General features: G+C 40.8%; 1 protein-coding gene across 7 annotated transcripts in view; it reads right to left on the bottom strand.

Moving 5' to 3' along the window:
* SRGAP1 (SLIT-ROBO Rho GTPase activating protein 1) overlaps nt 1-16,135 on the bottom strand; it is a 228,654-nt gene that overhangs the window by 22,344 nt on the left and 190,175 nt on the right. For 4 of the 7 annotated variants that reach the window (XM_089674140.1, XM_089674141.1, XM_089674137.1 and 1 more), the window contains exons 16-18: nt 15,470-15,575; nt 10,873-11,097; nt 6,018-6,097 (exon numbers count right to left, since the gene is read on the bottom strand). In XM_089674140.1, coding sequence (XP_089530266.1) covers nt 6,018-6,097; nt 10,873-11,097; nt 15,470-15,575 — 411 coding nt within the window. Of the gene's footprint in view, nt 1-5,851; nt 5,933-6,017; nt 6,098-10,872; nt 11,098-15,469; nt 15,576-16,135 lie in introns of all 7 variants that reach the window. The other 3 variants (XM_089674139.1, XM_089674135.1, XM_089674136.1) reach the window with 1 other exon arrangement.

The raw sequence follows: 16,135 nt of genomic DNA, 5'->3' as shown, positions 1-16,135 counted from the left end.
GCACCTGCCTGAGCTCTTTAACCACTTGACCTCCAGAGGATTTACCCCCCTTAATGACCAGGCCTCTTTTTGCTACTCGGCGCTGCACTAATTCAACTGATAATTGCGCGGTCATGCAATGCTGCACCCAAACAAAATTTATGTCCTTTTTTTCACACAAATAGAGCTTTCTTTCGGTGGTATTTGATCACCTGTGCGCTTTTTATTTTTCACGCTATAAACAAAAAAAGGCCAAAAATTTTGAAGAAAAACAATATTTTTTACTTTCAGCTATAAAAAATATATAGTAAACTCAAAGTTGGTTATAAATTTAGGCCAAAATGTATTCTGCTACATGTTTTTGGTAAAAAAAATCCCAATAAGTGTATATTGATTGCTTTTTGTGAAAGTTATAGCGTCTACAAACTATGGTATAGATACTGCAATTTACGCCATTTTTTTGCTATACAGCGCTGCGCTAGTTTAACAGACAATTGCGCGGTCATGCAATACGGTACATAAATGAAATTTACATCCTTTTTTTCCCCCACAAATTGAGCTTTCTTTCGGTGGTATTTGATCGCCTGTGCGGTTATTTTTTGCGCTATAAAAAAAAGGCTGACAATTTTGAGGGAAAAAAAAAACTATATTTTGGACTTTTTGCTATAAAACATGTCCAGTAAAAAATGTAAATCAAATTTAGCCATACATTTCTGCCAAAATGTACTCTGCGACATGTCTTTGCTAAAAAAAAAAACAAACCCAATACGTGTAAATTAATTGGTTTACGTGAAAGTTATAGCGTTTACAAATGGCGGGAAAGATACTGGGATTTTTTGTTTTTTTTATACTAATAATGGCGGCGATCAGCGACTTATAGCGGCGATCAGGGACTTATGGCAGTGATCAGCAACTTATGGCGGGACTGCGGCGGACATTCTGACACTGGGGGGGTACTGACTTGGGGTCACTGACATCCCAAGTGACACCAATACAGTGATCAGTGCAAAAAAAAAACACTGACACTGTACTAATGGCACTGGGGAGGAAGGGGTTAAGTTTATTTTTCAGGGAAGGGTTATCTGTGTGAGGGGGAGTGTTTTACTAGGGGGCGGGGGTGTGTACTGCAGGGGACACGGCTGATCGGGAGAGTGAAACTCCTCTGTCCCGATCACCGTGTCCTGGAGCTGTCAGGGAAGTGACAGAAAGCACAGCTACTGCAGCTGTGCTCTCTGTCACTGATTGCCGCCGATCGTCGGGAGATAGCCGGTAAGGACCAGCTGTGAGCCGGCAACTGACATCCGCGGCTGTGATTGGCGGGACAGGTAGGGCGGCGGCGCGCCTCGCGCGCGCCCCCTACCTGTTTACAAAACACACGTTTTAAAACGTGGTTTTGCCTGCCCGTGGCGCCCTGCCGCCGTATTTCTATAGTGGCAGGGCAGCAAGTGGTTAAAGACACCTGTCCACCCCACAGTCAGTCATGGGCAAGACCAAAGAGCTGTCAAAAGACACCAAAGACAAAATTGTGGGGCTACGGGGCAATTTCCAAGCAGCTTGGTGAAAATAGATCAACTGTTGGAGCAATTGTTAGAAAATGGAAGAGGCTAAAGACGACTGTCAGTCTCCCTCGGACTGAGGCTCCATGCAAGATATCACCTCGTGGGGTATCACTGATAAGAAAGGTGAGGAATCAGCCCAGAACTACAAGGGAGGAGCTGGTCAATGACATGAAGAGAGCTGGGACCACAGTTTCAAAGGTCACTGTCGGTAGAACACTACGCCGTCATGGTTTCAAATCATGCATTGCACGGAAGGTTCCCCTGCTCAAGTCATCACATGTCCAGGCCCATCTGAAGTTTGCCAATGACCATCTGGATGATCCAGAGGAGGCATGGGAGAAAGTCATGTGGTCAGATGAGACCAAAGAAGAACTTTTTGGTCTAAACTTCACTCGTTGTGTTTGGAGGAAAAACAAGGATGAGTTGCATCCCAAGAACACCATCCCCACTGTGAAGCATGGGGGTAGTAACATCATGCTTTGGGGGTGCTTTTCTGCAAAGGGGACAGGACGACTGCACTGTATTAAGGAGAGGATGAATAGGGCCATTTATTGTGAGATTTTGAGCAACAACCTCCTTCCCTCAGTCAGAGCATTGAAGATGGGTCGTGGCTGGGTCTTCCAACATGACAACGACCCGAAGCACACAGCCAGGATAACCAAGGAGTGGCTCCGTAAGAAGCATATCAAGGTTCTGGAGTGGCCTAGCCAGTCTCCAGACCTAAATCCAATAGAACATCTTTGGAGGGAGCTGAAACTCCGTGTTGCTCAGCGACAGCCCCGAAACTTGACAGATCTAGAGGGGATCTGTGTGGAGGAGTGGGCCAAAATCCCTGTTGCAGTGTGTGCAAACCTGGTCAAGAACTACCGGAAACGTTTGACCTCTGTAATTGCAAACAAAGCATTTCGTACCAAATATTAACACTGATTTTCTCAGGTGTTCAAATACTTATGTTCAGCAGTGCAAGACAAATAAATTCTTTAAAAAAAATTCAGGAAATCACATTGTATGATTTTTAAATTCTGTCTCTCAGAGTAGGAATGCACCTACAATGTGAATTTCAGACCCCTCCATGATTTCTAAGTGGAAGAACTTGCAAAATCGCAGGGTGTTCAAATACTTCTGTTCCTCACTGTATCTATTTGCAGACTGCTTATAGTGAAGTGAATGCAAACACGAGTTAATCACATGAAAACACGCTTGTGAACATTTAACGCCAAAGTTCCCCTTTTCTATTTGTAATGTACTTGATCTCAGTGTTTTCCTCATATTTAAAATGTTATATTTAACCACCCATAATTTGCCAATTTCATGCTCAGATAATTTGCTTGCTCCATATAGACATTCATGCTTTTTAAAACTGAAGGACTTTACAGCAAATTCTATATACATAGGACCCTGTGTGAATAAAAATGGTTGCTGGATTACCAATCCAACTCTCTTCTTAATTTACAGTGCAGCAAAAAGCTGAACCCTAGGGGAATGTCAAAACTGCCCTGCAGTGGGGCTCCCATGCACTGCAAGGGTTAAAAGCTTAGTTTAGGTCTAGGCTAGGCTACCAGCAGTTTTACCTACCTTAATCCTTTGCTCCTCCATCAGTTGACACTTCTGCATTTCCCTCCAATGCTCCAGAATGCAAGCAAGCCCCCAGTGTCCACCCTTACAAGGCAGGACTGCTGGTCCAGCCCTCTATACGGGGATGTTAGAGTCACTGCAACCAAATGAGCATCGAAAAGGCTCGGGTGCTGACTGCACAGAGGAGGAACCTACTACTAAACTTATTCACGATTAACAGTAATTATTTGCTAGAAATGGTACACATGCAGCCACATGTACAAGTGATTGATCTTTCTATTTGGAGCATTGTGCTATTATCAGCAATTCATTGTTGCTACGTGATATACTCCATTATTTCCTAAGGCAATTATTGCTTTAGCAATAACCGCTCATGTGTGCCAAGCCCAAGAAGCATCCGTTTATGTATTGTTCTGGGTTGAAAAACGCTGCTTTTTATTTTAAGCGCAAGCAAATTCTTTTTTTGTTTTTTTCCCCTTTATTTTCACCAGCAATCCTTCCAGTATTACACTTCCTGGCAAAGGGTGACAACACTCACAGTACCATATCTATAGAGGAGCAGATTAGTTGCACCAGGATAGGACTATAGAGTTTACAGTTTATGGAGTTCAGAGAGATCGCTTGGAACAATGCTATCTATAAGAGGAGAGAGCATCAGAGGCACAAATAAGTTATCAGCCCATAAGATTTCTAGCAAGATCAACAGGCTTCTTTTTTGCACCTATAGAATAGGTATGACAGAACACTTATAATAGAACATATCACAAAGCAAGAGAGGGCAAATAAGAGAAATGTATAAGAATTAACATACACTTTAAAGGGTTCGTTCACCTTTACCAAAAAACTGCCTATGCAGATAAGGAGCATCTGTAGATATAAACAAACTATGCCCTAGCAATGGAGGTAAATGGCCTTCACCTATAGCAAGGGCATTATTCACTTTTGTCAGAACTACACAGTTTTTGTTTTTTTTCATCTACAGACACCCCTTACTTGCATAGTCAATTTTTTGGTTTAAGGTGAACTAACCCTTTAAGCTCCATACTTTAACATACAAGAAATATGGAGCATGGCATCTGGTTGCAACAGACTGGTATTCTTCATTGGTCCTAAAAGCAGTCCCATTGGCTGTTTTATTCCAACCCCCATTTTTTCAGTAGTTCTGATCCTCTATGACTTAGAAAATTATAACCACCAGAGCTTTTGGCAGCTCACTCCGTAAATCCTTACTGTAGAAAGCTGCAGTTAAAGCACATTCACTGCCTTTTTGTTTATCTAAGGATTTGCCATTTGTGAACAGTCCTGTTATTAACCACCTGTCCATCAGGACTTACCCCCCTTCCTGACTAGGCCATTTTTTGCTGTACGCACTGCGTTACTTTAACTGACAATTGCATGGTCATGCAACAATGTACATAGATTAAATGTATGTCCTTTTTTTCCTCCCAAGTAGAGCTTTCTTTGGGTGGTATTTGATCTCTTCTGCTTTTTTATTTTTTGCTCTATAAACAAAAAAAAGACCGACAATTTTGAAAAATAAAACAATATTTTAAAAGTTTTCCTATAAAACCTATCCAGTGAAAAATTTAAAAAATCTAATTTTTTCATAAATTTAGGCTAAAATGTATTCTGTTAAGTCTTTGCTAAAAGATGTGGAAATTAATTGGTTTACATGAAAGTTCTAGCGTTTACAAATGGCGGTATATATACCGGAAGTTTTATTTTTTATTATACTAGTTAGTAATGGCGGCAATCAGTGACTTATAGTGGGATTGCAGCGGGCATTCTGACACTGGGTAGGAACTAACTGCCACTGACTGATATCCCAATGACACCAAAACAGTGATAAATGCTAATAAGTACTGACACTGTACTAATGACACTGGGCAAGAAGCGGTTAACATCTGGGGCAATCGAAGGGTTAACTGTGCGCGGTTTTACATTATGTGCTGTGTGTGTTTTACTACGGAAACATGCTGCTTTGTATTTCTCTGCTGTGCAGCATGTCCTTGCTAGCAGGAGAGAGACCTGTGTTGTTTATCCCGATTATCGCCCCGTGGGAAATCTCCGGCCGGGACCCAGTGATTGACATCCCTAGCCACCAATGGCGGCATGCGTGCCCACTACCTGGAAATGCAAATCACATGTATATATACACACACATGATTTTGCGCAGCCCAGCCTCCCTGTAGCAGTAGTTCTACTATAGGGTGGCAGGAAAGCAGTTAAAGCTTACTACTTGCTCACTAACATATGGGAACTTCCATTGCAGAAGTGGCAAATAGGTCCTTTTTCACATCTTTATATATAGGCATGACTATTAGCTTGGCTGTCATGGTAAGCCTCTGGCTTCAATATTCAGTCACTAACGCAGAACAAGTATACAGATCAGAAGTTTAGACTTCTTTGACTGCATATTTGTTTTGGGCAATTGACTCAAAAAAGTGTTTAAGCCAAACAATCACCAGGACAGCCAGGCAACTAGCATTTCAAAAGGAGGTAATCAATGGCAGCATACACATTTTCCCCACGACAGGTTTCCTTTAAGCATTTTTCCTAAATAAGGATCACAATAAAACAAACATACGGCTTATAACTTTGATGGAATATAAATCAAGATGGAAATGCTGGCATTGATAATTTACTGATGTCAGCATGGATAAATAGCAGTCATTGCTGACCTCCTGAAAAGGCTAGGTGCCTGCTTGTCTATGGCTTCAATACTTTGAGTCACTGACCTGGGGAAAGCATGCAGGCAGTGAAGTCATGCAATGTAATAATCTGTCTCCAAGCATTGATACCATTACGTTCTGTATTGTCTGTTAGTGAGAGAATGCAAGATAAATGGAAAATAAGGACAATTCAAAATTTGAATTATGGGGATGCAAGAATATAAAACCATACCATCTTCACTTGTGTGGGCTTCAGTGCCACCATCATGATCCACTTCATCTAATGTGCCATGTTCACTATATGGGCTGTCACTAGTAATGCAAAGAGATAAAACAGACAAAATACTATTATATGTGATAATATTATTATGCTAGGTCCATTACTACACACAAATTACTATCTCCTAAGGTCACCCTTAAAACCCAATTCTATGAAACTTAAAAAATTATCCCTTTCAGTGGCGCTGAACCCACACTGTTCGGGTTAATTGCTTGTTTAGCTCTAGACTTTTTACAGTAGATTTACAGTGAAGGAAATAAGTATTTGATCCTCTGCTGATTTTGAATGTTTGCCCACTAACAAAGAAATGATCAGTCTAAACATCGAATGGTAGGTGTATTGTAACACTGAGAGACAGAATAGCAACAAAAAATTAAAAAGAAATGAATGTCTAACAAATTATGCACTTATTTGCATGTTCATGAGGGAAATAAGTATTTGATCCCCTTCACAAAACATGACTTAGTACTTGGTGGCAAATCCCTTGTTGGCAATCACAGAGGTCAGACGTTTCCTGTAGTTGGCCACCAGGTTTGCACACATCTCAGGAGGGATTTTGGCCCACTCCTCTTGGCAGATCCTCTCCAAGTCATTAAGGTTTGGTAGCTGACATTTGGCAACTCGAACTTTCAGCTCCCTCTACAGTATTTCAATCGGATTAAGGTCTGGAGCCTGGCTAGGCCACTCCAGGACCTTAATGTGCTTCTTCTTGAACCACTCCTTTGTTGTGTTGGCTGTGTGTTTTGGGTCATTGCCATGCTGGAACACCCATCCACGACCCATTTTCAAAGCCCTGGCTGAGAGAAGAAGGTTCTCCACCAAGATTTGACAGTGCATTGCCCCGTCCATCTTACCTTTGATGCAGTGCAGTTGTCCTGTCCCCTTAGCACCCCCAAAGCAGAATGTTTCCACCACCATGTTTAACAGTTGGGATGGTGTCCTTGGTGTCATACGCAGCATTCCTCCTCCTCCAAACACGGCGAGTTGAGTTTCTTGCCAAAGTGCTCGATTTTGGTCTCATCTGACCACAACACTTTTGAACGAGTCCTCCTCTGCATCATTGAGATGTTCAGTGGCAAACTTCAGACGGCCGGGACATGTGCTTTCTTGAGCAGAGGGACCTTGCGGGCACTGCAGGATTTCAATCCATGTCGGCGTAGTGTGTTACCAATTGTTTTCTTGGCGACTGTGGTCCCAGCTGCCTGGGGATCATTAACAAGATCCTCATGTGTAGTTCTGGGATGATTCCTCACTGTTCTCATGATCATTGATACTCCACGAGGTGAGATCTTGCATGGTGCACCAGACCTAGGGAGACTGACAGTTGTTTTGTGTTTCTTCTATTTGCGAATAATTGCATCAACTGTTGTCACCTTCTCACCAAGCTGTTTGGTGATAGTTTGGTAGCCCAGTACAGCCTTGTGTAGGTCTACAATCTTGTCCCTGACATCCTTGGACAGCTCTTTGGTCTTTGCCATGGTGGAGAGTTTGGAATCTGATTGTTTTATTGCTCCTGTGGACAGGTGTCTTTTATACAATAAAATGAGATTAGCAGCACTCCCTTTTAAGAGACTGCTTCTAATCTCAGCTTGTTACCTGTATGAAAGACACCTGGTAGCCAGAAATCCTGCTGAATGATAGGGGACAAATACTTATTTCCCTCATGAACATGCAAATCAGTGCATAATTTGTTAGACATGCATTTCTGTTACTATACACCTACCATTCTATTTTTAGATTTATCATTTCTTTGTGAGTGGGAAAACATTCAAAATCAGCAGGGGATCAAATACTTATTTCCTTCACTGTAGCTACCCAATCCTCTGAACTGCTGAACCGGTTCCTGCAGTGTCTTCTCCCTTACGCTTCAGCTCTCTAAAGTCCTGACATCATAGCACTGCATTGGACACAATGACGTTGAGGGACAATCTGCTGCTAAAGTGTGGGGAAGCACTATCTGCTGGGGGGTGGAGGATCCGGTAAGTTAAAGTGCTTCTCTTCTCCTCTCGACTAAACAAGCAGTTAATCCCTGCAGTGTGGGCGCAGCCCCACTGCATAGGATCATTTCCAAATTTTCCAAGGTTGGTCTTTAAAGATAGTATAATTTGCCACAATGCATGGGAGATATCACTATGTTATGATACTATATTTCTGCCTGAATAATTGTAAAGGGAATCTGTCAGTTTAGCTCAGTTTAAAATCACAACTGAAACAAGGCCTATCTGAACACAAATGGACTGCATCAAGTATTTTAAGCAACTATATATAAAATAATGATGTTGGAGTATTAAAGGGTCAAGTAAAAAAAGGATCACATGCCATATGTAATCATTGCTAGAATATAACATATCATCATGACCCTAACATTCTTGTTAACCCAATTACATCAATTGAGCTGCTATGGTGCATGAATCCATCAATGCATGTACTAGGGAAACCATCTCCAGTACTTTACAGGCTGCATCTACCAACAGTGCTAGATAAGCAAAGAAAGACAATGAGAAAAGAGAGAGCAAGAAAAAGGAGGGGGGCAAAGGAGTGAAACATTTTTTTGCTGGCTATTAAAATGAATTAAGCCTAAACCTAAAATGTTGCTCACTTCATTTAAAAAAGGGACAAAACAAAAAAGATCCTACTTTATTATTTCACCGTGCTTCCTCATGATATCGCTTTTTCATACAGGTGAATATATTCAACTATAAATAATGAATCGGTAAACCACAACTGCTAGCATGTGTGACCATTAATAAGACAGAGGGGTCAATTCATTAAAGGTTACTACATGCGATATGAAGTTGACGTGACCTATTTTTTGGAAATATTACATGAGATAATAAGAGTCAATTCATCAAGGTAAAATATTGAATGTGAGGTATACTTCACATCTGTGAACATGGGGGTCAATTCATTAAGAGTTACCATAGATAATGACTGAAAAAATGCAGCAAAATAACGCATGTGGTAAATTTATTTCAAATGTGCAATTCACTAAGAATTTTGCGGTAAATAACTTGTGGTAAAATATCTGTATTGCAGAGATTACAGCACATTTTAATGCAGTAATTTACAGTAACTGGTTAAGGAAGCCAGCCATGGCATCCTTAACAACGGATGACTCATCAGCTGTCAACGAATGTCCCACTGACAGCTGAATGTAAACAAAACAACACAGCAATTACAAATCATGAAAAAAAACACAAAAAAAAACAGTGTGGGCCCCGCCCCCATCCATACCAGGCCCTTAGGGTCTGGTATAGATTTTAAGGAAGACCCCACACCAAAAAAAAAAAAGAAAAAGAAAAAAAAAAGAAAACTGCCGTTTTTAATTTTGGCATGGGGTTCCCCTTAATATCCATACCAGACCCCTAGGGGGTCTGCTGCATCTGAAAAAATTTCACATGTGATACTGCCAGCAAACCCCTGGTGATAAATATTGCATCTTTTTTTACTTTCTTTTCTGTTTCTGAACTGGAATTAACAGCTTATTGCATGATTTTTTTGCAGTATTTATCAACACATTTTTAATTTTGCATTAAATACCTCAGAATCGTTTATTTTTTGTGAATTGGATATTTTGTTACCACATGTGATATTTATGCAAATGAGTTACGTGACAGTGTTATCGCATGCGAAAAACTTTAGTGAATTGACCCCATAGTGAGGTAAATATTGCAAAAAAAAATGAGATAATTCATTAAAGTCAATTCACTAAAAAAAAAACCCCACAAATTTGTTTTTTATCACATGGTGTTTGCTGGTGGTATTTTAGAAATGTACAAAATAATAATAAAAGAACTCTGTATTAGTTAGGAAGTGAAAAGTATACAATGTATCAACACCAAAAATAATGCAAAATTAGAGGACTAAATATTTAAGAGCATTAGTTTAATAACACGTTTTTTAGTTAATTGACTACTTTTGAGATAAATACAGCACAAGTTATTTTAACTTAAAACTTGCAAAATTTATCTCTTAGTGAATTGAATTCGCTCACTCCTCTGTATGGCCAATTTTGGCACAGGAAACAGATTCAAGTACCTGACCACTGCCTTATTTGGACAATTATGTCACCAGCATCCCCTTCCCTTTGAACACTTCCAGCTCTTTGTGGATGGAGTCTCCTTGCTGGCATCAGAATGGGGCCAAGGAAAAATAATTAACTGCCATGATGCTGGAAGCTACCAGCTTCATAGCAACCAGCGAGCCCTGTGCAGGAAGCTTTTCTATTCACGACAGCTTCCCAGCACAAAATGCCTCACTCTGAGCACTGGTACCTCTCTGTACATCCACTCAGATTTGGCCTTATTGATCATCTGTGGACTGGCGGCAAAATCTGTCACAGACATAATGACAGATTCTAAAAGTGCCAGTAATAAGAACTACCTGAATTTGGCACACCTGTCAGAAAGCTTTGTGAAATTGTCACAAAGCTTTCCTGGCCATTTATAAGGGGCCATACTGCCACAGTTGTATCGGCTTTACTGAATTTCTCCTACATGCATAAACAATTTACATAAGAAATGATGCAGTCTGGATTGCCCATGGTAACCTTTCAAGAAGCTGCAGTTAGTTATACTTTGGAGTAAACCTAGATGCATCCTAGACAAAAGTCACCCTTTACAGGTTTTATTTATACTGTATAGATTTACAAGGCATCATGTCAAATACAACGTAAATGTATATTAAATTACAGGATCTATTAAGTTTGGCAAATGAATAAAGAAATGAATAAATTGGGGAAAATCCAACTATGCAGAAAACAGAAAAGGTTACATATTATGCTGCAAAAAAAAATTTCTTGACCTACCAGTAGTCATCTCCAGCCATGCATTTCTCATAAACTGGACCCTCCAGCTCTTTAGCATCTGGGAAAATGCTTTCATGATGAATGATGATTGTTTTAATTATTTCATTCACGTGAGCCTGGCAGGACACTTGGTCTTGTATGTCAGGAACAGGCATTAATGTGGGGCCAAAACAAATGGCCAGGTTATATGGGTCCATCATATTCTCATCACTATACTGAGAGAGGCTGTAAAGAGAACGAAAAAAAAAAAAGAAGAAGCAATTTAAAGAGGCAGGCTCATTTTCAAAGCACCAGCAAATTCTGCCTAACTGCACGAGGATACAATGAAATTAAAAAGACAGGAATAGACACAAATATAAACATGAACAGAACATGAGGAAAAAGTTAGCCAGAAGAATTAGATGGTCTGTACAGACACCCATTGCATTAGCCTATCTTTGTAGACCAACAGCTGGGAACTGTTAAAATCCAACAGCTTATGCTCCTTTATGGTTTTGTAAAGGTAATTGGACACAAAGCAAAATACAAATGTATGAAAGCTTTTACAGAATCTGTTACTCTCAGTATTCCAAGCCACATATCAAGTTTCAGGAGTCCTGCAAATAGTAGGCGTCTCATTAGCCAGGAAAATGTCCTGATCCTTCTCACACAGGTTTTCAACATTGAGGCCGATTAGATTTGAAGCAGAAGTTTTTTTAAGTCAAAAATAGTGCATAAGCTTGCAAATTATAAATCTAGTGGCATCTCCAGAAGGTCTTCCAGCTGTTCAAGTTTGCAGGACCTGGGTTTTTTTAGGACCTCTTGGCTTTAGCTTCTCTGGCTGAAGGGATCAGAGGTTGTAGGCCATCTACATCTTCCACTCAGTAAGTAATTCTAGGAAAGGTTTACCTTTGGGAGCATGTTACATGTGTCCACTTGCCCACTCCTGCAGCCTATCACCAATCCCACCCCCCCACCCCCATTGTGACATTGGGCCGGGGATCTTCTTCCTGCACCTGTTTTGTGGCTCCACCCACACAGCTACATCATTCATACACAGACATTTGTGAATGAACGAACGAACAAGTACCGACAGCCTGTTAGGCAAAGATAGTACGCACCATGTCAATTAGTGTGTCCACATTAGAAAGCATTTGGCCTGAAGCTGCAGCTTGTACCTCATAAAATGCAAAGAAATGAAAATACTCTGAAGCCTCAAATATAAAATCAGGGTACTCAATACTTTCCTTGATAATATCCTCAAGGAAAGCAGGTTCTGTTTCTGAATCCTGAACAGGACCTGGGAGAGCAGAGTACAGGTGGTGTTTCTGGCCTCTGGAAACGGAAGGTTCTAGAAGTGCCAAGATTTTTCTAAAGAATCCAGATATAGTGACAGATATATCCGCTTTAGTCATACAGGCCGCATTTTGCATGCCTGAGAGAGTGCCAGAGTCACATAATGCAAGTGCTTTAATAAGACACTGCTTCAGGAAAAAAGAATGACTCCCATCACTCCACGAGGTGGTTAGACCTGCATGTTGGCCGTCTGCAGAATGCATATGATTTGGCCCTTTTGTTCCACCTCTCTTGCATCTTGGATACGCCATTGCTAAGTGAGGAGATCCTTAACGGGGTACTCACTAACAATTGGGCGCAATAGAGACATGGAAGCAGGGGCGGACTGACAACTCATGGGGCCCCCGGGCAATAGGGGATGATGGGGCCCCTGTGTCCTTGCCCAAACTCAAAAAAGCCTATGAAAAAAGGTACCAGGGGCATCTCATGGGGCCCCCTACTGACCCCGGGCCCTCGGGCAGTGCCCGAGTTTCCAAATGGTCAGTCCGCCCCTGCATGGAAGCTATACGCGACAGCCATCTTGCTAAGGTCTCTGCATTTTGGTTTCATGAGCAGTTTTCCTATTTTTCCCCCTACTCCTTTGCAAACAATGGAATTTGTAGTTGTAACTTTTAACGAACTTCAAAAGAGCCTCTTATCTTAATTAAAACACAAATAGACGCCAGTGTCCAGCGCTATAAACAGCCAATTAGCCTTGGCAGGATGTCTGTTTCCAGGAACCATGAAAAACACTTTTCTCTGCCCTATCGTAAAACAATAACTCAGTCAAGCATGTCACACATGACCTGTAAAGTCATTAGAGCTCTAGGAATGCAGAGCGTGCCATAAAACGTCTATTCCACATGTAACAATTCCACATACAGATCACAGAATTCAATAGGAACAGGGCACATTAATATTAGGTATATATTTGAATAGGGAATATCATACAGAACAAATCAAGGTCATACAAGACTATGTTAGCACATAGGAAAGGGGAGAAAGCAGTCTCTTCCCTCCTGGGTGACAAAGGTACACTGTGTTTGGTATCCCTGGGTTCGAAATATAATTCTGAATATTAATCTGCCAGTTGCTAGAATACCACTTGCACGTATTGGAAGTTGTAATATTAGTATAAAACTATAGTCCGGACCTGATCATAAATTTGTTGACCTCCTTGCACCCATCACTTAAACTGGATTATTGATCAGTTGGTCTCTGTCCACATCCCCTTGATATCATAGAAAAGGGGATGACAAGGCTTGTTAAGATTGAGCTCTTGTTTAACATCAATCAAGGAACATCTTAACGGACTTGAGAACCAAGGCAACGTTTTTGCTCGGACAACTAGACTCTGCTAAAACCAGGACTTTGCAAGTATTCTTAACGCCTTTCCTTTATTTCTCTGTTGCTTTATTGTTCTCTTTATGTTTTTGTAACATCCCTTAATGTAAATATTTAAATTGCACCATTTTAAACATTTTAATAATAAACCCTATTTTGAAAAGTGTTGAAACTGTCTCTAAAGCTTTTAATGCAAACTAAAGAATCCGTGTCTCTTGAAAAGTGTTACTGTAAATAATAATCCTCTGAATATACCTGTCTGTGGTGACAGTGTGTGTTACAGGCGTTTATTGTTCACATTTGTTCTTGCTAACATTGTGAAGGGCTGACAGTCCCAAAACTATCAGGTGGCAGTTTGGAGTTTAAAGGGTTAATTGTGTAATTAACCCAGTGACAATCGCTCTCAGGCTGCTGGCACAGACTGTGGTCCTGCAAGCTGAAAAATCTTTGTGCAGGGTGCAGCTGAGAGTGGCATTGTTATGTAACAGCGCGGTGTGAAATTGGCTGGTCCTTTGTCACGAGTTTGTGAGAAGGGCAGGGGTCGGGCACCGCGTTTGTCACACTCACGGTTACAAGGTGTGGATTAGATGGGGTTGTGTGTCCAGATATAGGAGCAGCTATAACCTAGGCGATAACCATGTTCCTGTGGCTGTATCTCAGTAGATGGCAGCAGAAGTGCAGTAATGCACAATTAAGAGTATGTGCAATTTCGTCAGAAAAGGTGTTCAGGAAAGTGCTAATCAGAAGGCATGAAGCAGCTACCTCATCCTCCTGTGATTGACAGGGGGAGAAAAACTGGCAGGTTTAAATTGCTTGCGCTGAGAACGTTTGAGACAAAATGTCAGGGGTTACCAAAATAAAGTGAACACTACCCTAATCCTCTGCCTATAGAACTGCAAAATGTGCTAAACACTGTGGGCTATATTATTAAAAGCCAGAAACCACTGTGAATACACAGGGAAATCCCGTCTTACCTTACCCACGATGCTGGACCTATTAGAGGTTCAGACTTTGACCATCGCAGTGGGCATACCCTCTTTAGTCTGTAGACATTGACTACAGCCCTGACCCTTTATAGCACCCTCTGGCTACCTATACACATTGCAGTATGTGCCGAGGTGAATGCCTATTGCAGGATCCAGTGCCCAAAGCAAATATAAAAGGCCAACCCCACACAGTGGGTCCAGTGCCCCAAAGTTCACTCTCAGAATAACCAATCCAGAAAACTTCAAATTATCTCGGAGGAGTAAGCTGTTAGATCTTGATAGAAAGTTCAGATTAAAAAAAATGAATTTTAATAAATAATTCTCCAGAGGAGAGCAGGTTCCTCATCTAAGGACACTAGCAAAAATGGGGTCTGCTGCAGTGTATGAGATTATATGGTATATTCTGGGCGGCCCAAGCAAGTTTTTATCAGTGTCCAATCAACTAAAAGGTAGCTGCATATAAAACATGTTCTTTGAATACAACTACTGTGTCCTGTACTGTTCAGTTAGGGCTGCTTTCAAACTGATAAGTTTTTCTTCCACGTTTGTGCTAAAAAAAAAAAAAAAAAAATAATAATAAAAGCAGAAAAAAAAAAAAATGCGTGACCATGTATTCCAATGGATCTCCTCACACTGATCCATTGCAGATCAGGTGCGTTTTTAAAAATCCTGCTGGTAGCAATTTTAGTACAGGTTTGCTGCAGTAATAAAAACTGCACCAAAAATAAAAACCTCTTCAGTGAAATTCATGGAAAATGTGGCAAAAACTCATCCGCAGTGTGTTTTTTGAGCCACATGTTTTAAAAAAAAACACACTGCAAACGTGGATTTCTGACATGTATCAGTGTGAAAGTAGCCCAAGATAATGTTTCATCACACATCTATTTTCTATAACATGGCTTGGTTATCTCAAAATTTGACACTTTTTTGTCAAGACATGGAACACTACTTACTGGTTAAGGAATGCAAAGAGATATCTCATGACTATCAGCACAGTCCTGGGTAATGTCAATAGGATTTTTCTGATGTGGATGGCCCTCTCACAGAGATTCTCCACTCCTGTGAATAGAACACACACATATATATAATATATATACAGAACTTAATTCCTATTTTCTTGTAACCAGATGTATACTATAAATGTCACTTTTCTTGAAATATCCATGCATATCCAAGAAGTTGTCACCATGGTCCATGGTTTCCTTATTTTTTTTTTAATGAAAAACATTTTTGAGATCAGTTATCTTTAGGGTGGAAAGCAGAACTTTAAAGTGATGTGTGCAGATTTTCTCCTTTCTTCTGTAAAGCCACAAACTTAAAGAGGAAGTGAATTCTGAAAGTTGTACCCAGAAAAGGGCAGGCAAAGAGCCCAGTCCCCAATATTGTCTGTGGTCTCCCTGCAGCTAATCTTTTCCATGATTAGTACCTCGTTCACGGTGTCTCTGCATGTGGGAGGCCAGCTTAGTATAGGCAAGCCTTTGCTTCCTCATACCAGATTTGACTTGTATCTTAGTGCAGATTTCTGGGAAAATCAGTGAGCCAATCACACAAGTAGCAAATGCCATTTCTAGGGGCATTCCACACACCAATGGTGTACGGAACGCCCTCACATGGCATTG

The sequence above is a fragment of the Staurois parvus genome, unplaced genomic scaffold, assembly GCF_062004578.1.
Source record: "Staurois parvus isolate SC_StPar_1 unplaced genomic scaffold, SC_StPar_1.0 ptg000147l, whole genome shotgun sequence".
Taxonomy (NCBI): domain Eukaryota; kingdom Metazoa; phylum Chordata; class Amphibia; order Anura; family Ranidae; genus Staurois; species Staurois parvus.
The sequence above is the reverse complement of the archived record's forward strand: the minus strand, read 5'-3'. Positions and strand labels throughout refer to the sequence as shown.